The sequence below is a fragment of the Archocentrus centrarchus genome, chromosome 21 (assembly GCF_007364275.1).
Source record: "Archocentrus centrarchus isolate MPI-CPG fArcCen1 chromosome 21, fArcCen1, whole genome shotgun sequence".
Taxonomy (NCBI): Eukaryota; Metazoa; Chordata; class Actinopteri; order Cichliformes; family Cichlidae; genus Archocentrus; species Archocentrus centrarchus.
In genome coordinates, this window is record NC_044366.1 from 16,448,962 (window position 1) to 16,476,115 (window position 27,154).

The window sequence follows — 27,154 nt, forward strand, 5'->3', positions numbered from 1 at the left end:
TTTTCAGCATCACACTGAGACAGAATGTTTCTAATTTTAGAAATATTGTGCAAATGCAAGAAAGCAATTCTACATATTTGTTTAATATGTGCATTGAAGGACATATCCTGGTCAAAAATGACTCTAAGATTCCTCACAGTGTTACTAGAGGCCAAGGTAATGCCATAAAGAGCAAGTATCTGGTTAGACACCATGTTTCTAAGATTTGTAGGGCTGATGACTTCAGTTTTATCTGAATTTAGAAGTGAAAAATTAGGAGTAATCCAGGCCTTTATGTCTATAAGACATTCCTGTAGTTTAACTAATTGGTGTGCATTATCAGGCTTCATGGATAGATGAGGCTGGGTAGTATCTGCATAACAATGAAAATTTATGCAATGCTTTCTAATATTACTGCCTAAGGGAAGCACATATAGTGTAAATATAATTGGTCCTAGCACAGAACCCTGTAGAACTCCACAATTAACCTTATTTTATTTTATGAAGAAATTTGTTCATTTACATGAACAAATTGGAGTCTATTAGATAGATATGATTCAAACCACCACAGTGCAGTATCTTTAATACTGACAGCATGCTCTAGTCTCTGTCGAAAGCTGCACTGAGGTCTAGCAGGACAAGCAAAGAGACGAGTCCACTGTCAGAGGCCGTAAGAAGATCATTTGCAACCTTCACTAATGCTGTTTCTGTACTGTGATGAATCCTGAAACCTGACTGAAACTTCAAATAAACCGTTCCTCTGCAGATGATCAGTTAGCTGCTTTACAACTACTCTTTCAAGGATTTTTGAAAGAAAAGGAAGGTTGGAGATGGGATAAAATTAGCTTAGACAGCTGGGTCAAGTAATGGTTCTTTAATTAATGGTTTATTGGCATGTAGCCAATTATTAAAGATAGATTGATCATATTTAAGTTTGAAGCATTAATTAAAGGAGAAATTCATAGTCATCACTAGTTAAGGTTAAAAGAATACTTGGCTCAACAGAGGTCTGACTCTTTGTCAGCCTGGCTACACTGCTCAAAAGAAACCTGGGGTTGTTCTTATTTTCTTCAGTCTGTGATGAATAGTAAGATGGCCTGCTTTATGGAAGACCTTTTTTTTGTAGGCTAAATTACGATCTTCTCAATTAGTGAGATGCCATTTCGTCTCCAGCTTACAGGTTATCTGCTTTAAGCAGCGCGTTTGTGATGTTATACCAGGAAGTCGGTCACTTCTGATTTTTCAGAGGAGCCACAGTATCCAGAGTTGTATGCCATAAGGATGTAAAACTATTAATGAGATAATCAACCTCTGTGGGAATAGAGCTCAGGTAGCTGCTCTGCACTGTGTTGACACATGGTATTGAAGAGAATAATAATGGAGGAATTAGATCCTTAAACTTAGTTACAGCACTTTCAAAAAAACTTCTACTGTAATAAAATGTATTCTCCACTGCTGTGTAATCCATTAATGTAAATGTTATTACGAAATGATCAGATAGGAGGATTTTTTAGGAAATGACTACAGGGGACTGGCTAGCTACAGGACTTTCCAGGGTGCGGAGCCTGGCCTCCAAGGCTACAAACCAGGGTTATTATAGTTAACGAAAACGAACGAAATAACGAAAACTGAAATTGAAAAAACATTGTCGTTAACTGAAATAAATAAAAACTATAATTAAAAGGAAAAAAGATAACTAATTAAAACTGAATTGTGAGTTTACAAAACTAACTAAAACTAACTGAAATTATCGATAAACTGACTTTCATTTACTTGTTTTTTTTGTTTTTTGTTTTTTTTTTTAAGCCTTGTGGATTGATATGAAATCATTGTTTCCGCTCTCCGAGTTTAAGCTGAGAGCACCATAGGCCAACTGTGTGAGTGCGTGCGCATGTGCGTGCGCTCACCGCGCTGGTCCGCAAAATAATGGCTGCGGTCTGCCGAGAGTACAAACACCTGCACACGACCACAAGGTAATTAACACACACAATCCAGCTACACAAGCATAAATGTGGACATGAGGTCGGCAACTTCCGTAGGTTATGTACAGAGGCCGCTAAGACCCTGCAAGTTTAATTAGCGAGCATCTAACCAAGCTAGCTCCAAAACAGAAGCAGCTTCAGGTGGTGAGAACATCAGGATGCAGCTGGATTTGAGCTTTGACTCCTTCAAAGAGTTTGTTTTTGTCAAACACCACATGTAGGTGTTGTTAATCTACTGCACTGATGCTGAAGTTTATTGTAGAATTTATTGAGTTTGGGAGTTCATGTTTTTCTTTGTTTCTCCCTGTTGATGTTCATGTGTGTCCTTAATGTTACACACATTTAGCATGTCTTGTGAACAGTTGGTTGTTGAATATATTTCTTTAAACGGTATCTTTTGTCAAGTTTTCATTACACAATAGTCACTTTTGCGCCTTGAATCTAGCACCTGATTAGGTATGAAAATACTAAAACTAATACTGAAACTAACTGAAACTAAGCATGAAACCAAAATTAAAAACTAATAAAAACGAGAAAAAACACCCTGAAAACTAATTAAAACTAACTGAATTAGAGAAAAAAAAAGTAAAAACTAACTAAAACTAAACTATAATGTAAAATCCAACACTATTATAACCCTGCTACAAACTAGCTACATTTGTTACAAATACCGTAACTTCTAAAAGAGGCCAAGGAGTAACACACAGAGAAGGAAAGTGCAGAAGGGACAGGAGAGGAAGCCAAGCTGTTAGTGAGTCGGAGAAGAGCTAGCAAATCTCTAAAGATACACTAAGTGAATACTGTGAGTATAATTTGCAAGTGATTCAGCAGAGAGTGTGCTTTGGATAAAGCACGTGAAGATTACACTATGAAATAAGTCGTAAGATTTATTATTGATAAGTGGAGGAGGATGGATGGATGAATGGATCTGCTTTACACACCACTGGGCTCTGTAACATGAACATGAAGTGATTTGATACCGCAGTGAGAGCGCCACCTGCATCTTCTACAGTAATTTTCAGTATGGTTCACTCCAAAGTTGCATCTTTTCTAAAATGAGTCTGCATTACTTAAAGGTATTTTAAAGAATGCACTGCTAAGTGGACTCATAATTACAAGTTTATTTAAGAAAAAAAAAAGCATGCATCATAAACATTGTAAAATATTGTACAAAGTTGAATTTTCTTCCCACAGAAAATAAATCATACACTTTTCAGAGTATTTACAGTATTTCGTTGCATTCAACAAGTTCAACACAGTCGGAAAAAACAATTTGGAAATGAAAGTACTTAAGTAGTATTCTCATACCCACATCCTGTTTTTGAGCTGAGCAGCTATCTATAGGGTATAGAGGCTTGGTTTTGGTTTTGAGCACCTGAATGTGTTGTAAGTGCTTTAATGTCTTCTCATGTATTTTAGGTCATGTGGTCTTTAATTTTTAAAGTTGGATTTGCTACACTGATACAGTTGCTGCAACTCAAATTGATTAATGCTCGTCATATTCTGTGATTAGGTCAAAAATGCATTCAAGTAAGAAGGATACATAATTTCACCTGTTATACTTTACAATCTGTTATGTGTACATTCATTCAGCCTCCATTTATTTTTATAATGCTTTTGTGCCACAAGTTAAAGCCAAGCAAATAAGTCAGGTTCAGAGTCACTTTTGACATTGCCAAATGCACAGCCTGAAAATGTCCACCTGTTTACCAACACTTAATACTGAGTAGGCACAAGGAGCATTTGGAAAGCGAATCAGTGAGTGTTTGTCCCTGTCTCCTCCTCTTCAACTGATCGCTGGAGTCCAGGAATTAACTTGAAGATGTGTTTGCGGACACTGGCTTTCCTGCCTCTTCTGGGCAGGGTACCAAACAAGGACGAGATCCTTGTTTCCTCCCAGGACGGAGACAGAGAACTGGTGCTGCCAGCCAAACTGGAGCTGCTGGAGCGGCCGAGGGTTTGGTGATGATGGCTGGAGGTCACAGAGCACCTCCCAGGGCTGTCCTGTGAAGGAAAGTCTTTGGAAAAGAAGCAGTTATCATCTGTGGTGCTGGCTGCACTGGTGGGACAGGGTGAGCTCACATCTCCAAACACGCTGGCCTGGTCACTGTCATCTGTCATCACACTTCTGTAGCTGCTGTCACTGGAAAAACGCCGGCCAAAGCGGCTGATGGGAGAGCTCAAAATAGAAGGGGAGTCCATCAAGAGGTTGAGACTGCTGTCATTTAAATTACCTGAAAACACAACAAAGTCCCGGTTAGCTGACAAGAAATTTGCATCAGGAAGTTTGTCACCAGCTTCCACTGTATGTTTATTTCTCAGGGGAACACCATCTGAATTATCTGGCATTTATGCATCAGTCCACATCATAAATGGGGCGTACTTCAGAGAAATGAGAATGGCTGTGTGAAAGGAAGTGGTGTGGTGTGACAGCTGAGCAGAGCTTCTCACCTCGCATTAGACGCTTTTCCTGTAAAGTAAGGGCCTGCAGTTCTATCAATTTCTCACGTAGTGATTGCTGTATGGGCAAAAAAAACAAAACAAAAACATCACAGTTATACTTCCAGTAAAACCCTTTTATCTTACTCACTGAGAACATTTACCTACAAAGATATTTGCACACAGTGCCTGTGCACTGTATTTTTGAGAGAGAAATTTTGGAGTGTAGCCTGCTTAATTCAGCTGTGTAGCTACAGGTCAATAAGTTTTGCTGGCATGTTTGAAGCTGCTACATGGCTGATTGACAGCTGTTTTCAAACACTGGTTGGGTTTAATAGAGACTCACCTTAAGGAGGTTCATCCTCTTCTCCAGCTCTATCTGCTTCACTATATTCCCACAAACAGTCTCCAACCTGAATAATGTATAACACATAATTACACTCTGTTAAAATACTATTATAAACTATTATGTTGTGTTTTAGTTGTTTCCGCTTATCATCTGTTCTGCTTTGCTGTTGTAGCAGTATTTAGGAAGTTATCACTGATGTAACTCACTTTAGACAGTTGGTTGATTTTTTTATCAGCTCAAGCACACACTGGTGAGATGACCCTTCGATGCTCAACCCGTTGACAGTGACAATAATGTCGCCTATAACAGATGAGGGGGAAAAAAATTAACTAATTGGTTATGAGAACCCAGCATAGCAATAAATTGCATGTGTGCATCAGTGTGTGGGATTGCAGGCGTGGGTGGTCAGGCATGTAGATATTCACATATGTGGTAAGTGATATATCTGTTACTTGTCATACAACCCAAAGGTAACATCTATCTCTATGTGGGGCCTATATGGTAAGGAGGATGTGGGTGGTGTACCTGCGGTCAGGCCAGCACTCTCAGCTACACTGTCCTCGTTCACCTTGCAAACAAATGTGCACATCTCCACTGCAGAGCTGTTTTTCAGCTGCAGCCCGTAAGTCTGCAAAAAGCGACACATCTGTCAGAAAACAAGCTAAAACAGCACTTTTTCCACAAAACATCATCTTTAGCACAGAGTGAGCAAACAGTATTATTAATATTATTTGCTTCATCTTAATGTTTAAAATGTGTGGCTTACCTGAATTTCAAAACCAAATGTTTCATTGTCTTGCTTCTCCAATATAATTGTGGTCCTGCACAAAAGCAGAAAAAGCAAAAGCGTAGATAATTAACATCTGTTTTTAACAAACTTAATTCTCTTTGCACGCACAAAAAGTCCAATATTTTACATGTAGCCAAGCAAAACACCGAAATCTGCTTCTCAATGAGAAGTTGCACATCAATTCTGACCTATTTACCTTTGTGGGTCTGTGTAATCAACCAGCGAGTTGGAGTAAGTTGGCTTGGGCTGCAAAAGGAGAAATGGAGAGTTCCTCTTTAAAACTGCATAGCACATTCAGGTACTAAAACTTTCTAGAACCTGTAAAGGTAGTTTTAAATAAAGGCCAAAGAATTTTAAATAAAGGTGTTCGTTGGTGGTAAATTATGATAATAGCGTGACAGATAAAATCTCAGCTCTAATTGCACATTGTAAATAAGTGTTTAAGTTCTTTGATTCTGCGTAATTACTGGTGTGAACATATATGTGTGTGTGTGTGTGTGTACTTGATATATTGTCTCACCTTGCAAACCTTGGGCTGCGAGCCAGTGCTTTGACGGTGCCGTTCACTGCTCCCCCTCAGTGAAGCTCGGTACCACAGAGAACTTTTCTTCTTTGGAGTATTATCCACAATGTAACTTTCCTGGTTCCCCTGGCGTTGAAGCCCATTCATATTCATGATGGAGTGCATGGTAGAATAGTCCTCAAAGCACCATCGTGTCCTGCTGCAGCAGCTCTTCAGCGATTGTGTGGTCCTGCCCTGCCGTGCAGCCAAAAGCAAATGCATCAAGCGGAAATCCACATCATGTGATAGCTGTGGTAAACCCGCATCTGCAGATCACAGTCTCACGTACCTTGTTTCCTGTTCACCTCTTTTAACTTTTTTTTTCTCTCTCTTTTCTCGAGAAGTGCTGCTGTGCTGGTTTGAAAAGAAAAGCAAGGAGAATGTTTAGGCAGTTCCTTTTTAATTCCCCTTCAAACAGTCCCCTTTTCTTTTAGTAGTCTTTGCAATTTGATTTATGGTCTGTCAGAAATCAGCAATGCATGAGAAACCAGCCACCTCACCTCACCAGCAGCACCTGCTTCCAGCCTCTCTCACTCTCAGTTTCTCAATGGGGCTAAGCCTGAGTCCTGTGCTCTGCCAAGCAGGGAGACTTGTCTTATGAGGCCAGACAAAAGGCTGATTTAGCTCAGGGCCAGTGTCATGCTTCCTAAACAGACAGCACGGGTCATTGGGCCGAAGGCATCAGACATGGTTGGATCAAAAGAAAAAAATCGCACACACTCACTGGCTGACAGCAGTGCAGACAGTGGTTGATGCGTTAAAGAAAACAGAGCTATGGTGCACAAACTTTCTCTCTCTCCCACACCATTGCCTTCAAAAGTTATGCTGTTCAGCATGAAAAAGGAGGATATCATGTTTTACTTTATATAAAAGCTTAGTTGCTTCACACTCCAGTGAAAGCAGGGAAAAAAGTTTAATACGGTGCAGTATATAAATCTGGTAAAGAGCAGACTGACCCTCAGGAGCACAATTTGCCAACTAACCACGAGACAGTCTGGACACAGATGTCCCATTTCACAGGATGTTACAAATCCCCTTCCACATTTTTAATTTTTTTGCATTAAGCACACAAATATATCTGACAGCAGCCTAGACACTCTTTTGTTTACTTAAGGAAGTGACAGAAAACCATTGTAGAGCACAGAGGACAAAATATCAGCATAAATCCAACCCCAGATTTGAAATAAATGCCACAGGTGTAATATTTTGAAATAATTTCAACAGAGTCTGCTGCCTTAATCTTAATACTGGGCTCCATCCAATACGCAAAGTGAAAATAATTGCATCACTGAAGTAATATGTGAGAAATTTGCTCAAGTGGATCTTTTGTACAGTGGTGTGCAAAAGCCTTGCATCACCCCTCATTCCTTCATATTTTGCTTCCAAGGAGCTGGACTTTATAGCCAGGCCCTTCACATGCAGTACCATCTGGAAAATATCTGTTTGGCAACAGCTTCATTTTGTGGCATGACTGTGAGACCAAACACTCTGTCAATGCAGTAAAAGCACCAAAAGAACACTGTCAGTCATGGATTGGTCTCCTTAGAGCCAGGACTTCAACATTATTGAAGCAGTGTGGGATCATTTTGACAGAGGATAGAACAAAACAGAGCTGAATGTCCTTCAAGAAGCCTGGAGAACTCTTCCTGAAGACTACTTAAAGAAATTACAAGAAATCTCGCCTAAGAGAGTTCAGGCTGTGTTGAAGAGTAAAGATGGTCATAGCAAATATTAACTTTCACACTCTGTTTTTGCCTTCCATTTATGTTTGCACATGTTTCAATAAATTATTGCAACTATTTCTCATTTTCCTAGCAAAATAGAAAGCAATGAGGGCTGGCTCAAGAATTTTGCACAGTACTGTAAGTGGCTAAAGTACTTTTAAAAGCTAACTTTTAAATAAATGTGAGTTTATGTCCTCTCCATAGAAAGCTAGTGACACTGTGTGACCTCGTCGTCCGTGGCAGGCTTCACTGTAAAAATCTGTTAAAGCAACACACAGAAGAAGGCAGTGACTCATCTATGTAGCGCTGATGGCTTCAGTGTCAGCGCTTTGTCTAACGGACATTATCTGCGTGCACAGAGAGCGCGGCAGAACAGAAACGCAGTTGAGTCATGTCATTTAAAGCGCGAATGGGAAGATGATAAAAAAAAAAAAAAAAAATGATGTCTCAGATAAGACGCTCCGGGAAATTCTGCCCCACAGTCTGTAATTTGCACAGTTCTGCTCAGTCATTTCTTTCAAAATTACCCTTGAGATGTGGGGGGGAAACATCCCATCTCTCTCTCGCAAAGACATGAAAGATGTGTAGTCGGTGAAAAAGTTTATTGACCCACTGATATCATATTTATATATATATAATAAATAGTGCAAAAGAAACGACACAATGCAATAGGAGGAAGTAGCACAAAACAGTTTTACATACATTAAACATTTACATTTAAATGAGTAATCAGAAGTAGGGCTTATTTTATTGAAAATACATCTGCTTTTGTTTATATATTATATTAAGCTATGTCATATCCAATATGTTATTAAAAAGAGACCAGTCAGAAATTGCACATGGTGATCACTCCTCTTTGGAATGAGATGATTTGCTATCTGCTATCTTTTTATTCTTTTATGCTTCATTAAAAAGCAGATAAGACACAATAAGATACCTATAGGCATAGGTATACACAGACACACACACACACACACACACATTTATTTTCGGTATTTCTTCTTTTCAGTAATTAAAGGACAAATGTACCTCATAATTTCACAGAAAGAAAAATCTGAAGAGTTGCACATGAACTGATATTTGCCAAGAGAGCAACAGCCTGCTTATTTTCAGAACCAACACCGCTGATGCTATATATCATTCAGTCATTTTGACACACAAGTACTTTCATACTGCAAAATAGGCCGACACTGATATCAAGCCGAGATACTGAAGCATGTCACTTTGTCTGTGAAACTAAAAACACGAACACGTGGACAGGATGTGGCGCTATCGATGAATGAAAAGCCTCGGCATGTTTTTCTCCAAAGCACCAGTTTCACCAACACTGCACTGATTACTCAGATGATTTGAATGAGTCACGTCACATGATTTAAAACACACACACACACACACAGGCATATCTGCACATGTATTACTGTAGTTCATACAAGCACAAAATAGTGTGCAGGTTCATCTCCCTGCACTTCCCCTAAGTCTGTTTATGTCAAGGCTCTGTAGGCCATGTTGGAGAGTGGTATTAGTGATCCTAATGTGCACCCATATTCAATCTGTGCTCTCCTTATGTGATGTCTGAAAGTGATTTAGTCCAAATGTTACAATATGAACACAGCACCGTGCTGTTTTACATTTGCTCCTTCACCAGACTTTTTACATTTCTTTGTGCATATGTGCCTCATACACGACAAAACCTAATGCAAAAATGAGTCAGGTTAATGAGGTGTAAAAAAATATATATTTGTTACCCTAAAAAAACAACATTCTGAAGCAATGTTAGACAATGTTTAGACTAAGACCATTTTACGTTTATCAGAGAATGGCTCATTTCAGTTGAGCAACAGAAAGCTTTAATATGCAAAAAATAAAAATAGAGCAGACATTTGTAGCTTTACTTATCTTTATATTAGAATATTATGTATCTGTAGATATTTTTATGGCTAATCAAACACTGCCAGAAAAATTTCTTTGTCAGGATAAACTTACATAAGTTCGAGTTGTACTCTGTACTCTGAAATACTCACTTCATCTAGTGACTATTGGTAACAGTAGATGAAAAGTCCAGCAGTCCATTAGATTTCTTCTGGGCACCACGAATGCCTGTAATACCCTTAGTTGCTATAAAGGTATCTGGACCAGTTTGTTTTTTTTCTTAAAAAGCCTTGTATATTAAATATTCTTTTAGTTTTAGGTTTGGTAGCTCGTAACAAACCCTTTGTGTACATGAGTACCGGTCAAGCAAAAGCGCTTCAGATTAGTAGGGAAAGTCTGTGTGTGTTTGTGTGTGTCATTAAAAAACAGTCAAATCAGCTGTTTGGGTTTTTTTTTTTTTTTTTTTAAACCCAATATCCTTCATGATTGTCATCTAGCACACTATCTACCCAGTAATACTGTATTGGCTACAAGATATGGCACAAATAACAATGTGCAACTTCAAGCTTTGGGCACTTATGATACTGAGGTAGCAAAATAATCTATTTATACATTAAACACTACTTATTTCAAATGGCTCTTCCTACAAAAAAAGGTTTAGCTGTTTGGTTAAAATGTTGCTTCACAAGGTGTCTAAGTGCAAAGCTTTCAAAGACGACGCCTACAATACGTTGGCACCAGCGACGAAACGATGAAGCTGTCCGATGGTGTGGTTGCATCCTAAACTGGGCAGCTTCGGGCAGTGAGAGAGATTTGCACCTGGTCCATTATTTTACACCAGCGCCAGCACCGGTGCTGATCTGCAGGGCAACAAATCGAACTACTCTTTGATGTCCTTGATGGCAGATAGCTGAGACAAGGTTTTCTTGACACGCAGAGCAGTCAGTCGCGCCGAAGAATTGGCGTACCAGCACTCTCTCATCAGCTTGCCCATCACACGCAGAGCCTGGTGTAGCAACAAGTACAAAAGCCAGAAAATCAGAGGACAGGCTCCAGTGTGTACTTAAATAACAAATATTAAACATCTGATGTGCACAGTTTCAACAGATGAGGCCTAACCTCTTTGACTGATTCTGTACAAATGTCTCAGAGTAGTAATAGCTTTTGGTGGCCAAAAGTAAATACAATGGTGTGTGAGAGTAACGCCCAATTCTCTTCTGTCAGGAAGTGGTTTAAAATGAAATGAGATCTGAGACCATAAAGTCTCAGACCTCACCCCGTTCTGTCAATCATTCTTAACCCATTACCCGAGGGCCTGAAGTTAACAAGTGTCATGTGTGTCATCCCTCCAGTGCTGTCCTGACTTTTTAAATCTCACATTTTCTGCCCACATTTAAAAGCTTTAAAGAGAATTTCAACTTTCATAGAGCGTATTTTTATAGCTTTATCCATTTTATCCATTACGTCTAGCTGTAATATAAAAAAAAAAACTGTAATAATCACTGAGTTATTTGATGATATCTGGGAACAGTGTCATTCCTTAAAGCAACAAAAAGGAATCAAGAAATTCCGCCAGTCAATCAGGCAAGTTTTAAATAACATTCCAGGAAAATCTAATTTATTATGACAACCATGTGAAGAGATTAATATGCTTTGGCTTCACACTGTTTCCACTCTGAGGAATAAAGAAATCTCATTTAAGTTGGGATACTTGTGATATTACTCTGTGTTGTAAACAGTAAAAAATTCGGTAATGGTAAAGCTATTTATCTATGGATAAGGAGACTCAGTAAGGTCAGCTCAGTTTTTTCTTAAAGACAGCTACATGCCTTTATCTCCTCTAGATTAGATTACTAGATTAAATTAGAGCCAGCAACATCTACACAAACTACAGTTTGTGCTTCTTACTAAAACTGAAATAAGAGAACACATCACTCCTATTTTAGCTTCCTTTCACTGGCTACCTATTAGGACACGCTCTGGGTTCACACCAAAGTAGCTTTCAGATCTCCTGACACGTAACCGAGGACTTCAGCCAAGGTTCTGCTGGTCATCCCACAATCTCAGCTGAGAACCAAGAGTCTTCAGGATTTTTCTGTCAGGGCACCCCCCCCTTTGGAAGAATCTCTGTGAGGAGTTCAGACTGGCGAGTTCACTTTCGTCTTTTAAATCCCTCTTAAAGACATATTTTTATAAGCAGGCTTTCTCCGTTTTGAGTCTGTCTGTTGTCCTGTGAAACTGTTTTGCCACCTTCTCCTAGTGATCCTTTTTAAGTCATTTTAAGTCATTATTTGCTTTTAATTTACCAGTTTTTTAATTTTTATTTTCTTTATTCCTTGCTTCCTTGTGTTGCCAGTATTCCTACACCTAATGTTCCACCTTTTTATCTTCTCAAATGGTTTATTTGCTGTTTGTTTCTTATCTTGTGAAGCACTTTGTAACTTTGTTTCTGAAAGGTGCTATATACATAAATTCTACTTTTGGCTACACCGGTTGGCCTTCCTGACGTGAGCCCAAAGGGATTTGTGTCTCCTGTGGTAAAAGTAATTGTCCAAAATGAAAAAGAGAGAACTTGAGAGATCTTCTTAACCTTTCTGATGGTTCTCCACTGTTATGCAAGCTCTTTATTTCACCCTCCTCACCACAAAACACACTTGTCCAACAAGCCATTTCCTCTGTTTTAAAACATGCTCATGCTTAATATAGCTGTTCTGTATGTGACACTAAGGTTTCCTATGCAGTTACAGGCTGAGTGTTCAGTGATACTCAGTTTGCTTTTACTTCCAAATGAAGGGGTTTACATGTACCGCTGAACTGTTGTGCCAGCTAAACTCGTGCTTTCTGCCCCATTGCAGTTTATGTCACCGTGATCACACCACTATGTTTTCATAACTGGCAGAACAATGAGCAGAACTACAAAATACTTCCATTAATAACAAATTAGTGTCACAGTATCTTTGGTAGCTATCTCACATGATGATGCATCAGGTTTCTGTCTCACCTCACAGCTCTGCCACTGATTGGGTATGCTGGGTCTGAGTTTCTGATCACAGACTACCTTCCTCATGTCCTCAATAGATGGATCTGAAGGCACCATGTCATAATAAGGCAGCTGGAAATCCTCATGAAGTCCTGTGAAAATAGCGAAAGGCATTTTGTTTATTGTCAGGGTTCACCAGGTTTATGAACAACACGGCTAACTATGTACAATATCCTGTGAAATATAAGCGAGGAACTAACTAAAAAGCTGCATAAGCCTCCGAGTGATACTAGGAGAATTACAGTTTTGTTATTGGTGTCTGTTATTGCAGCAGTGCATGTTTTTCCTTTTTTTCTCTATCATTATATACTGTGGTAATGGTGGATGCTCATGTTAAACATGGCAGTGGATGTGCATGTAATCCTTGTGAGCCACAAGTTTAGGCTTTTCTTAATTATGTTAACAAGAGAGGATATCCTTAATATGGTTTGCCAGGTACACAGCTCTGACTGTGAGCACCGGAGCTCCCCACTTGCTTTTCCAGCCTTCTGTTTACGATAGGCAGCCAATCAGAGGTAAGTTGGGTTAAAAGAAAAGGAGCTACAATGGCTTGTTTCAGATAATGTATGCACTGTGGGGCTGCAACAAGAGTCAGTATAAAATAACTTGTTTTTTGTTTTGTTTTGTTTTTTAAAAAAACTGTGTATTATGCAAAGTGACTCTTCCAGTCTCCCAGCCAAAATAAAACTTTACTTTGGGAATTTGCATAAAACTAGTGGGAGGGTGTATGTGTGTGTAGTTTGAAATACCCCTATCGGAGCATCTTCTGGCCAGTTCCCAGAACACCAGGCCTAATGAATAGATATCTGCCCGCTTGAATGATTCAAAGGTGTTTATATTGATTGTCTCATCCAGGATTTCTGGAGCCATGTACCTGCAGAGGACAGAGTGATTAAGATCTAATGAAATAAAAAGCCGAGTACCGCTCTTCCAGTGTATACATAATCAATCTGTTTGTGTGGGTTGGCTGTCGGACTTTTTCCCCAAGTTCTACAAATTTAAAACCACAGATCACATCACCATCATCAAAAGGTGCAGAATATATAAGCCGCAGTAAATTGATCCCTCTTATTTCTTAAAAGCAGCAGAGATTCAAATGCTGCTCTCACAGGAAATTTTTCCCACTTTTTTTAGGATAAATATATTAAAAGAAAACACACAGGACTCGCTCACTCAAAAGTCCACCACCACTAGGAGTCGCCAAAGTCTAAATGTTTGAGATTGGTCTGCTGCATATAAAAAAAAAAAAATCTACGTTTGTTTTTGTACTATTTCTAGTTGCATCAGTTCTGTTTGCTCTCTCACACCAAATAAACTGAAGTTTGGTGACTTTTGTTCAGCATTTTCTTCCAAACAGGCTGTGTGCACTGTGTACACAGACTCTAGCAGACTCGGCTAATATAAAGAATATTGTTTATTCATCAGTCAGGCAATAAAGCTGTCCTTCATAACACAAGTGCTGCTACCGTTTTGACCTTTTCAGACTTTCTCCTTTCCTCCATGCACCTTGGAAGTAGGTGAAGCTGAGCCAGAAACTCCTACTCCGCTTGTGCACTGTGTACACATGTGGCTAATATTACTCTCCTAATAAACAAGGCAAATTATTTCTGGAATCTCTAGTGGGGCTGGATGTGCATGACACATGGAAAACCATGTTTGTGATTAAAGGTTCTGCTTTTCTTGCAGAAACCAGCACCAAAGATGCTGACTTCCTCTTTATGTTTAAGGGCCAATTAATAGAATTAATTCAAAGCACACTGACATGAGAGAACAACTCGGCGTGATGAATAACATTTAAAGTGCATGGAAGCATGTCAAATAAACCGAGCGAGGTTTAAAGTCACTTCAGTTTAATTTCACATTTCTGTTTTGTTTACTGTGATGTGACATAAATCCAACCTCTTAGTTCCCACTCTGTGGTTGGATGGTATGTCTATGGTGTTTGTGCTGGAGTCGAGTTTCACGGCCAAACCCAAATCTGCAATCACCGCTGTCCCATTCTTCTTCACTAAGACATTTTTAGACTTTAGGTCTCTGTGAGCAATGGCAGGCTTCCCTAGAAGCAAGAAGGTAACAATTAAGGTTATACTGTAAGCCCCAAAAATGTTCTTTATATTACAACAAATATTTTTGGTCTTTCAGAGATGGATGGAAGTGAGGATCATTTTCCAGGCTTAATGTTATAAATTATCCTCTTATCTTATCACAGCGGGTTTTGCTGTGCGGCTACACTGTAGTGCTGAGTTGATTAGCCAATTAATTGCGCAAGCAAATAGTTCTAAGAAGTTCAGCCTTTATATCATGAAAAATAAACAAATCACAAGCAGTTTCAGTTTCTCCAGAGGATTTTATAAATAAAGATGTCACATTGAGATCTGGGAAACTGATCTCAAAATATCAGCTAACAGTTATTAACAAAATACTGTGTGAAACTTTAGTCTTTGAGCTTCTCCGATAGGATTTCACTGTCCTAGAATTCAAGTTCTTTATTTACTAAGTATATTCATACCCTGTGTGCCAATGATTTCCATGTGGAGATGTGCCAGCCCACTGGCTATGGACAGAGCAAGAATAATCATGCCTTCCACTGAGACGGTGTGCCTATTCAGGTAATCATACAGGGAGCCATGCTCATGGTACTCTGACACCAACCAGAGCTGAGTCCATGAGCCGTTATCTGCAGAAGGCAGCAAATGATAAAGTTATACGTTAGCACATTTATTTCATAACTTCATTTGCAATTCAATCCAGTTTCAGTATTTAGTTGCAACACCTTTGTTATCAGCAGCAATAAAGCCCAGGATGTTTTCGTGCCTGAGCATGACAGTCTGATAGATCTCAGCTTCACGGAACCACGATCGCTCATCCCTGGAAGAGAAGATCTTAACTGCCACGTCCTCTCCCCTCCACTTGCCCCGCCACACCTCACCATATCGACCTTTTCCAATGGTCTCCTGCAGGACAATGGTTCGAGCTATGGTTCGCTGGACCAGCAGTGGCAGTCCTGCAAATGTAAACAGAAAGAGAAGAGAAGGGGTTCAGTCTCAGTGCGTCAAAGTCGGAAAAATCGACAAAATGTGCTCCCAATGTGCATGTGCAATCGCTGGATTTTACTTGTAATAAAAGGCAGAAGATAAAATGATCATAACCCAGGTGATTATATCAGTAACTGTATGACAAATGGGAGTAGTTCTCTCACCTGATCCTGAACCTGAGGTGCTCATGTCATAGATCAGATCTTTGAGGCTTTTGTCAGGTGACATTAGCATCTGATCATCCAGAGGCTCCTCCGGGTCCTGCTTGTGGGCTCGCCTGTAGGCACAACGGTGGCCCTGCACAACGAACACACCCAGCAGGATCCCTACACACAGCAGGCAGGAGGGCACCAGGATCACCACAATGAGCTGCAGCCTGCTCCAGCCAGGTTCTTCAGACGGTCTCACTGTACAACAACATAGCCAATATTATTAGCATGTAGTTATTTTTTAATATGCTTATTTCTTTATTCTTTTTTAGGTTCAACAATCAATAGAATCGGGGAAGATTTGCAGTTGTGTTTAATGTGTCTAAGGTCCCTGCTGTATCTGCTGCACACCCTGGTGGTTACTAGGAAATATGGCAACAGTGTGAGATGATAATTAATTCAACACAGCTTGTTCAGAGTTTTAGAAAAGCTCAACAAAATGAAGACATCACTTAGTCTGCAGTCCTAAACAGAGAGGTGAAAATTGCACATTTGGCAGATGCAGGGTTTTCTTGTTTTTCCAGAGTGCCTGAAAATTTCATCACTGCCTGTAAGTGTCATTAATCAAAGGGAATAAAGATAATGAATCTTTTAGTGCCAACAAGCTTTTACTCCTCAAAAATACGTGACACGCATTAATCAACAACAGGTGCACCGTGAGACCATTTAATAAAAATGTGGGCTTGGAAAAACAATATAACCTGACATTTCTGTCTCTGACCTTCATTCTGTCTGTGGGTGGCCAGAGGAAACCTTGGACACAAACAAAAATAGGTGAGCGGGTGGACACTGTGATAAAATGAAATTTAGAGACATGCTGGCAAAATAATGTGCAGTCAGTGTTGTACTACTACTGTGACCTAGTGCTAAAATTAAATGTTTGGTTTGGGGAAATAAAGAGGGAGAATTCTGTAATGATTATTTGGCCAACTTCAGGAATGATTGCAGGAACTATAACTCTAATTCTTTCAACATACATGGGCACATGTGAGAACTGTAAGAAAAATAAAATCTAAACTTATGTCCCCAAAGGATGAAATGTCCTCACCAGGACATCCGAAAATATCTGCAGATGGCCCAATGTGCAAAGCAACACATTGTGAACTAAACCACAGTTTCTTAAGACATCTTTAGCCTTTTACCTAAATACAGATCCTGCCATGTGTCCAACTGGAGCTCAGCAAACATGGTGCAAAACAAGACCTTACTCTCCTCTGGCTCCTAAGACCTTCTACACACTCTTTTTTTTTTTTTTTCGCTATTAGGTGCACTCGGCTCATCTCAGCAGTCATCTCTGCTTTTAAACTACAGTTAAGAGAGGTTTGGAAATTGGGTACAAAGGCTTGATCATTTTTATCAAAAAACATCAATCACTCCAAAGCATATCAACAGCCACAACTCTAACAGCTTGGTGAAAACCACTTCAAATCACTAGTTACACGCTTAAACTATCCGTCAGGTCACTAATTTGGAATAACTGAAACCTCATAATTAATAAAAGTACATTCAATTGAACAAAAGAATTTCCTAAATGATCATACTGTATATCTCTAGAAAAACTGTCAGCCTCCCTTATAATATATATATATATATATATATATATATATATATTCTATTCAATTTTCAATTTTCACAACAAACAGCCGCCTCAAGGTGCTTTATATTGTAAGACCCTGCAATAATTACAGAGAAACCCCAACAGTCAAAACAACCCCCTATGAGCAAGCACTTGGCAACAGTGGGAAGGAAAAACTCCCTTTTAACAGGAAGAAACCTCCGGGAGAATCTAGGCTCAGGGAGGGGCAGCCATCTGCCACAAGCAGTTAGGGCTGAGGGGAGAATGTATATGTGCATATATTATATCTCTATACCCAACTATCTATCCCCCTTCTATCCTATTGTTTTCAGCTTGTCCTGTTTTCCTTGTTTTATGTCCTTGTCCTGCGCGATTGCTGATTTGTTAAAAAAATCTATATTATTGTCATGATTGTTGCAGGATCAAAACACTGACGAAAGTTTTTATTCTTACATAGCTCCAATAGTTTTATGTGTACCATTATGCTTTCTAAAGCGATCAAAATATGTTGTTTTTGTTGCCCTCACTATAAAAGATGTTATGCTTGGTGTGTGTATTGAAAGACGCTAAACTAAATCTAATTGTACAGCTATGCAAACCACTAAACACCACCTAGAGCTTAAAATGTCTGTGTATATAAATGCACAGAAGTCGCAGCAAGGTCGTGAATTCTTTATGTAAAAAAACAAAAAACCCTGCAGCTAAATGGATGAGCTCAGATGCTAATACGTAGCAAAGCAATGGAACAGATTGATTGTGGTGTCCTCGTTCACAGTCAGCACCATTGCAGCCTCAGGGTACTGCCCCAACCTCTCTCATTAACAGTCTGCAGCATCAGACACTTTTGCACCAAAAAGTATGAATAAAACCATATATTAATTTTATTTATAATTTACTATCTATACCTTTCAAAATAATCTGTGCAAGTCATAAACAGTCATTAAATGAATCCATTAGTAAATCAGCTGTTAATCTGCAATATTTTTAATAATGAACAAACCATTTTATTAATTTTTTAGCCAGCTGTATATACAAAGGTGTGAATAATCCTCTTCTGCTGTAAGGCCAACGTCCACCCAGCAGACCCATGAGAGGCTTTTGGGATGCATGCCTGACAAAGTATTTATTTATAAATCAGGAGAGGGAGGGGGAGGATCACTAACTGACGTCCCATAGCCTCTGCCAGATTTGTTATGTCATAGGATCTAGGAGGATCAGCATCCACCTCGTCTAGCCGGGACCAGAATGAGTGGGAAATCCCACACAGATTGAGTTGGTGTTGCTGCTGAGTGAATGCTACTAAAGCAGCATAACATGTAAAGACTGTCTGAGGGGATGAATTTTTCCTCTATTTCAGTTTTATACGTGTGTGTGTGTGTGTGTGTGTGTTCTCTGGTAGTTCGCAAGGTGTTTATATATAAATTCATCCATTTTTGTATCTGGTATCAGCCGCTGCAGGACGGGGTACACCCCAGACAGGTCGCCAGTCACAGGGCTAACCCAACCATTTGTCTGTCATAAACACTGCTAATTTAGAATCACAGGCTATCCTAACATATATGTCTTTGGAAAATGGCAGGAAGCAGTAGTGTCCAGAATAAACCCACATGGGCACACATGCAGACTGCACACAGAGAGGCCCCAGCTGACCCGGAGGTCTAACCACAGTACTGCTTCCTGCTTGTTTTTAGGGTGAACATGTCTACTGAAAAATGCAGCAAAACAAAGTAGAGACAAGAAGACATGGCAGCCTAAGGCCCGTAGCATCACGTGGGTTATACCTGGGTAAAGGTGCAGAGTCTCGTTGTTGCAGAAGTCAGTAAAGCAACAGTTCCTCTTGGAGACATTTCTGGAGCTGTAGCAGAAGACCTGGCCCTTCATCTCAGAGGGAGACAGGCAGGACTTCACTGTCTCCTCTTTGCCGTCAATCAGCATCACAGAGTTCCAGCAGGCCCCGTCTGCAGCTGTCTCACAGGTGTGGTTGGTACACAGCTGGCACACACACTTCAAACCTGGAAGACATTAAGATCAGGTGACTTTTGCCTTCATACACATTCCTTCAGACACTTCTACAGCCGACATCAGTTAATTAACTGATCTGTAAGTAACTGAGGGGGGGGGGACATACCGGCTAGCATGACCAGTGGTCTTTAACTCTTCAGTAGCAGGATGCTCCTGTTACATAATGAGGTTTATGCTCTTAAATGGCTGGAGGTGGAGGAACCAGATTAATGCTTCTTAGTTTAACACCCACATAATCTTGTGTTCTACTTGGAGCTGTTGTCATGCTTTGTTTCATAAACTACTGAGTGTCTGATAAGAAAGACTGCACACTGTCTGCTCACAAGAAAAGCCCCCAAATAACCGTAAATATTGCAAATTATTTAATAAGTGTGAATTTGAATGCAACTTAAGTCTTTCAACATTAAAACATAACATGTTTTAACAATACCTTAAATCTTGTTTTCATTTAAATATGATAGCTTCATAGTTTCCAGTCATGACTGCTGTATACATTTAATAATTAATTTACTTGCAGTAAAAGTCACCCTTCATTTCTTTATATTTTGCTAGCAAAATGGGAAATATGTGTGATTTATTGAATAATCTGCAAACATGCATGAAAATGCAGTGCACAAGGCAACAACAGAGTTTGTACAATTCTAATGGAGCAGGAAAGTTAATATTTGGTATGATCACCGATATTCTTTAGGACAGCCTGAACTCAGGAGGGCCTCCACTGTGTTTTACACATGGCTGTAGACACTCACTGTTGTACCTCTCTCCTGACCTTCTCCATACATACAGACAGTTTGAACCAAATATTTTAAATTTGGATTCATCACAAGGTCTGGACTGAAGATGAGTGAAAAAGCAAAGACTAGAGAACTACTGCTCAAGAGCTTTCTAAACAAATATAAGAAAGTCTGGCTCCTTGGTAGGAAAATATGAAGAAATGAGGGGTGACTTGAGACTTTTGCACAGTACTGTGTCTTTATGGTGTTTTGTTGTAGTGTTTTTTGGGGGGGGGGGGGGGGGGGGGGGGGTTTCAAATCTTATGCATCAACGAATGAAACTGATGACTTACATCAATATCAGAATTCAGCTCCTGGTTAGCATGAAACTGTTTACAGGGACTCTTGGTTTTTTCTGCTCCATCATGAATCAATTTTTCATTGATTTGGTGTTTTGTACCACTAAATCTAGAACCATATTGCTCACTTGGCCAAGTTCCCATGAGCTGTGACTGTCATGTAAGCACAGTACCAGTCAAAAGTTTGGACACACTCACTCATTCATATGAATGGGTGAGTGTGTCCAAATCTGACTTCTATTATGCATGTCAAAGGGAGGTTAAAAGGTGTTTAACAGCTGGAAGAGCCAAAGAACCAAAAAAAAAAAAAGGGGGGGGGGGGGGGGGGGGGACTTATACAATAATCATTACATAACAAAATAAAATCTTTGTAACAGAAATGTTCATTTTTCAGGATCTTGCAGCCTAATTACTGAAGTGCTGCAATTTTCTTCCACTTCACACAAAATACAGAATTTTACCAAAATGAAAATTAACACTGACTTTTTTTGGGCAGTCTCAATGTGGAAGTTCATTTTTCCTCTGGTCTGCTGTGCTGTTCATTCAGATGGTTTTGGTGTGAACTGCCCAGTTTTGGATATGTTGGCTTTAATAATGTCTGGCTTCCCTTTAAGCATAAAGGGGTAATATGGCACTCACCTTGTGGTGGCTAAGGTGTCAAAAAAAAAAAAAAACATGTTTGTAAAACAGAGAAGCAACTTATTTTTCCAGAAAAAGAACAAAAATACATCCACAAATGTTTTGAGCAATTTCAGGTAACAACAGTCTACAACCACCAAAACAAGCATGCAGCGAGCTAATTATAGCTCAGCTGAGGGAAGACATCATTAATGTCTACATCCTGTAATGCTGTCGACACAGGTACATGGATCCTTCTGCAGAGTGATACAGTTGGCAAGAGTAATTTGGTAGAAAGAAAATATTTCCTACATATTTTTTTTGAGTAACCTTGTCATGGTTTATGAAAAGAAACATTGCTGCTGAAAAGAGTTGTTTTTTTTTGTTTAGTTTTTTTAGCTTTACAAACTATGTGCCATGTGGTTCCGTTCTATTTAAGAGAAGGCAGAGAATCCCAACAGCCAACTCCAAAATGACTCACAAAAAAAAAGAAAAACTAAAAATGGTTAAACTGCACTACAGGTGAAAGGAGAAATATATTAATTAGATTTTCATTATACCCAGTGTGCATTTGACCAGAAATAATTCTTCATCTTTCTGGTCTTTAAATGGGACTGACTGACAGTTATCGCTAATCTTCTCTTTTAAAGCTCATCATCCAGTGAGACACAGCTCTCGACAACGATCAGCACAAAAAAAAAAGTTCAGGAAAAGACTGAATATTACTTTTTTCTCTTCTTTTTATAGCATACCTGGGGGTTGCTTGGTAACAACTGCCTCAAGGACAATTAAGTTAAAATGTGACGAGTCTTTTTTTAAAGCAGACAAACACCTGAGCACTGTTATGTTTGTTTAATTCCTTCTTTTTTACATTTTCTCTATTGTATTATATCGATGGAGATACGACGCTTGATTTGGGTATTGTGTGTCTTGAATGGCAAAACAGATTATTTTGCAAAACATACAATACACGCTCAAAGTCATGTTGAGGGTTTAAAAAAAAACACACGCACACAAACAATAACTAAAGAAAGACGGCAATATGAAAAACAAATGATTTTATCAGCTCAGCACTTCAAATTAATGTAAAAAAAAAAAATCTAAACTTCTTTCAATAAATTATGAGTGCAGGTTAAGATACATTTTTCTATACTGCTCCCAAAAAATTTAAAGGAACATTTTTAATCAGAATACAACATCAAGTCTGTTAAGTAGTAGAGTTGGCTGTTAATCAGTTTCAGCTTCTTTTGTGTTGCGCTAGAGGGGCAACACTGAGACAACTCCCAAAACAGGGATGATTTTACAGGTGGAAGCCACTGACATTATTTCCCTCCTCATCTTTTCTTAGTGTTTTTTCACTAGTTTTGTATTTGGCTAGGGTCACATGCAAAAATACTGGTAGCATGAGGTGATACCTGAACCCTACAGAGGTTTCACAGGTAGTCCAACTCCTCCAGGATGTCACATCAATGCGTGCCATCGCCAATAGGTTTGCTGTGTCTCACAGCACAGGCTCAAGAGTGTGGAGGCGATTCCAGGAGACAGGCAGATACTCTAGCAGAGCTGAACTCTTAACCCATCAGCAGGGCCGGTATCTGCTCTTTTGTACAAGGAGGAACAGGAAGAGCACTGCCAGAGCCCTACAAAATGACCTCCAGCAGGCTGCTGCTGTGAATGTCTTTGACCAAACAAACAGACTTACTTCATGAGGGTGGCCTGTGGGCCCTGTGCTCACTGCCCAGCACTGTGGAGCCTGACTGGCATTTGCCATAGAATAACAGAATTGGCAGGTCCATCACTGGTGCCCTGGTTCATCCTGAGCACGTGTGACAGACATAAAAGGGTCTGGAGAAGCTGTGGAGAACGTTCTACTGCATGTAACATCATTCAGCATGACTGGTTTGTTGACGGGTCAGTGATGGTTTGGAGAGGCATATTTATGCAGGGACACACGGACCTCTACGGGCTAGGCAACGACACCCTGACTGCCATTAGGTATCTGGGTCAAGTCCTTGGACCCACTGTCAGACTCGACACTCGTGCAGTGAGTCCTGGTTCCTCCTGGTGCACGACAATGCACAGCCTCATGTGGTGAGAACATGTAGGCAGCTCCTGGGGGATGAAGGAATTGATACCACTGGCTAGCCCCCAGACTTGCCTGATCTAAATCCAATAGAACACCTCTGGGACATTATGCTTTGGTCTGTCAGGTTGCACCTCAGACTGTCCAGGAGCTCAATGATGGTCTATAACTCCACCCTGGTCTATATCTGAGAGGAGATCCCCCAGGACACCATCCATCACCTCATTAGGAGCATGCCCCAATGTTATCCCCAATGTTATCATGCCAACGAGCACGTGGGGGTCATAAAATGGACGCGCCTGCCACATTATTTTTTCACTTTGATTTTTAGAGTGTCTTTGAAATCAGGCCTCTGTAGGTTGATAATTTTCATTTCATCCTTTCATTCCGAACACATTACCCAGTCCATATCAGTGTAGATATCCAGCATTTTTTTTTTTCATTTGCAATCTGATGTGTTTTCAAAGTGTTCCTTTAATTTCTTTTTGTAGGTTCTTGAATGGGGCTGTGGAACCTAACATAACAGCTTAACAAGAAACTTGGCAAACTGCTTGCTCTCCTTCTCAATCCCGACCTTATAATGATTATATATATATATATATATATATATATATATAGTATTCTTTATTACACATCTAGATGTAACTCTCTCTCTGCTTCAGTAATCCCATATTACCCCATATTTGATCACAGAGTCAGTAGTTATGTCTCTGAATACATATAAAAAAAATCTGTGAAAAGAAAACAATCAAAGTTAATTCCACATTTGTCCAACTTGGAACTTTGCTTTAAGATTGTTTTGAAATCACAGCGTTTGCAGCTGTTTGTCATCGACGGTGTAAAGAACGCGTATTGTGTGTGTTACTGAAAATGATCCGATAACAAATGTTATTGTGAAACGATGAATCTGAACAATGACAGTAATCAATACTCTCAATGTTTTAAGTTAGATATTGTGCAAATTCTAAACATGCTGTTCACGTTTTTCTATCACTCTTCATAAACTAACAGGTTTGGATAGCCCTGCAGCGCCCCTCAGTCCTGAAAGAATAATTATTTCTTCAGGCATCGTTCGACAATTCATCACTTACAAATGAATTCCTTCTCTGAGATCTTGTTCTAACAGTGGACCAAACTGAATACGGCAAGTCCCTCTGAACTAGTGTCTACATTGATACAGTAAAGGAAGTGTTTACAATTACAGCACAGACAAACATAGGGGGAGAAGATCACCCAATACTACTCAAATAAGGAATCTTTTCAATGCAAAGAATGTCAAAATAGAAACTGTCTTATTTTGTTTATTTATTCTGGTTTTGCTTAAATCTGCAATTAATGAGTCTTGTTGACCTTTTATCCTAATTACTCGGATGGAATTCCAGTGTCTAGGAGAATAGTTCCAAGGTTTCCAGAACAATTTAGAGGCATTAAGCAGTAAGAGGCATTTAGAGGCATTAAGCAATAACTAGTTGTTATTAAAAGTTACACTCATTACATTACCTTACAAATTACGCTATTACACACACACACACACACACACACACACACACACACACACACACACATATATGTATTAGATACAGAGAGAGAGAGCAATAGGTACTACTTAGAATATCCTTTTGATGCATCTGTTTTGACTTGCTTGTATCTTACAGCCTGATACCTTAAGTCACAGAATCTCAGATGCAGAAAAAAATATTTTCAACAAAATATATTACATGCAGACATGCAAAGTCTGCCAAACCTTAACCCACCTACCTACTTACCCCATTGGAAATATCCTAAAACATCTCCCACATGCACTGCTGTCAAATACAGTTCTTAAACATCTTTCTGTGTACCTGAACCAACCGGCAGCCAAACAAACCGCGCTCTGTTTATGAACGAACACCTGTTACGTGCTCGGACTCTGGAGTTGAGAGGCTCTTGTTGTATTTCATCACTATCAAATGCGGCGTTACAGCCTTGGTGCACGTACTTCAAGATATCTAGTGATAATTCAGCATGAATTAGGGTGGAAACCATGGATTGCTTCCATCAGTTACCCTCACATCTATTTCCTTAATGAACTGTTTGGTCTGTAAAATAAAAGAAAATGATGACGCCTGCAATTCTGGATTTCCTGCAGCCCAGTGTTCAGCAAATTAGTTGTTTTGGCCCAATAGTAGTTCAAAAGCAAAATATATGACAAGAAAAATATCCCTTCAAAAACATTTAAATTACAGAGTGGTCAGTGCATTTCCTAAGTTATGTTATGAGAGGGGCTCCAGGTTGTTTATTTTGTGTTGTAATTTTAATCCTATTTATTTTATATATTTTCTTTTCTCTTATTTTAAGGTATTTTTATTCCTAAGTTCAGCACTTTGGTCAGTGGTTGCTGCTTTTAAAGCGTTTTATAAATAAAGCTGGCATGGCTTGTTTTTGTATGATTTGTATGTATCCTTTCAGGGTAGGATGAATTCAGTCCAAAAATAAATAAATAATTTATATTTCTATTAAACAAATACTTTTCATCCTAGACATAACAGATTAAAATGTATAGAAAAGATCATTTTGATCTCAATAAGATGGATGCTTTGAGATCCTTAAAATGAACCCCATTAATGACCCCACTATATCACAGCATGCGCACTAAAGCTCACAATATTTCACATATTTTCAAAATCTTGTTTACACCTGCAGTTTAGCCAGATCTACTGGTGGATAACTTCAACATACAGTGGCTTTCAACACCCATACTTCCACAACACATACATGCTGTATGTGGGCTGTAACGTTAGACCTTTAACAACAACAACAAGAAAGGAAAAATACACAACTTTTTATCATCTGTTTGGTGCTGACTTGATTTTTTTTTTTTATTGCTATAACGTTTTGTGTGATTTTGAAAAGTCAACTATACTAAATCAGTTAGTGTAAGCAGCCTAAGTACTCACAAAAAGCATTTTTTTTAAAAAGCAAACAAGCGGCACAGCTTATTGTGATGTCGCACCCTGAGACTGTGTACCTGCAGTCAGCTGGGCGAAAGTCAGGAAGATCAACGCCGCCTGAAAGCACTGCTTCCCGGGACCAGTCATGGTAAGAGCCGCATCTGCTCCCTCTCTGGCGCACCGCTCACACAGCAACTCTACAGAAAACACGACATATAAACATTGCGGTAAAGTCCGTCGGCCATGCACTCTCGCCACAAACGTCTCCGTCAGTAAACGATCGAGAAACGCAGTTTGCTCCGCCTCTGTTGACTGGACTTTAAGAGGATTAGCGCTGCAGACCTCTGATAAAGACATGTGAATGGGAGCCAGAGAGAAAGTGCGTCGCACATCCATTTAACTGCTGTTGGTCCGGTGAAACACCACCTCCTGCCTGCCAAAAGAATATGGAAATTACCTTTGCTCACTGAGGTCTTACTTATTTACTGAATGTGCGCTGAATTTAAACTGTTCACAATGTAAACTTTAAAAAAAAAAAAAAAAAAAGACAAACTAGCCAATCTCTCCATGTTACAAAGCCCAACATTAAAAATATGTTTACATAAACAGTTTGGGTCTCTAAGGAAGCAATGTTTCCCTTCAACTGTTAAAATGTCATTAAGCCTCAAAGTGATACATTATTAGGCCCATGACTGCTTTGGCTGACAGGTGGATGCCAGGACAGCTCAGCTTCACCACACCACCACAGCTCATCACAGTGAAAATCTTAACCCTGTTTGTGGCGCTTTATTGTAACATTTATAAAAGAAAGAAAAAAAAACACAGCTTGCTGTGCACCTTTACAGTCTTGGTTATCAGCTAAGTCTGTAGTCTTA

The 27,154-nt window shown here is 39.4% G+C and overlaps 2 protein-coding genes across 2 annotated transcripts; both read right to left on the minus strand.

Moving 5' to 3' along the window:
• Positions 1–3,106: 3,106 nt before the first annotated feature.
• On the minus strand, positions 3,107–6,296 carry LOC115800307 (cytohesin-interacting protein-like). The gene is made up of 8 exons (XM_030757583.1): positions 6,060–6,296; positions 5,736–5,785; positions 5,516–5,570; positions 5,275–5,377; positions 4,956–5,049; positions 4,747–4,813; positions 4,413–4,479; positions 3,107–4,195 (listed from the first exon to the last, which is right to left on the minus strand). Exons 1-8 carry the CDS (start codon positions 6,225–6,227, stop codon positions 3,717–3,719), a joined length of 1,083 nt encoding a protein of 360 aa, XP_030613443.1. The 5' UTR covers positions 6,228–6,296; the 3' UTR covers positions 3,107–3,716.
• A 3,845-nt stretch (positions 6,297–10,141) lies between these two features.
• On the minus strand, positions 10,142–26,636 carry LOC115800306 (activin receptor type-1C-like). The gene is made up of 9 exons (XM_030757582.1): positions 26,357–26,636; positions 19,336–19,566; positions 15,934–16,176; positions 15,508–15,738; positions 15,244–15,411; positions 14,634–14,790; positions 13,484–13,608; positions 12,696–12,826; positions 10,142–10,700 (listed from the first exon to the last, which is right to left on the minus strand). The coding sequence occupies exons 1-9, from the start codon at positions 26,634–26,636 to the stop codon at positions 10,575–10,577; spliced, it is 1,692 nt and encodes a 563-aa protein (XP_030613442.1). The 3' UTR covers positions 10,142–10,574.
• Between the last annotated feature and the right edge of the window lie 518 nt (positions 26,637–27,154).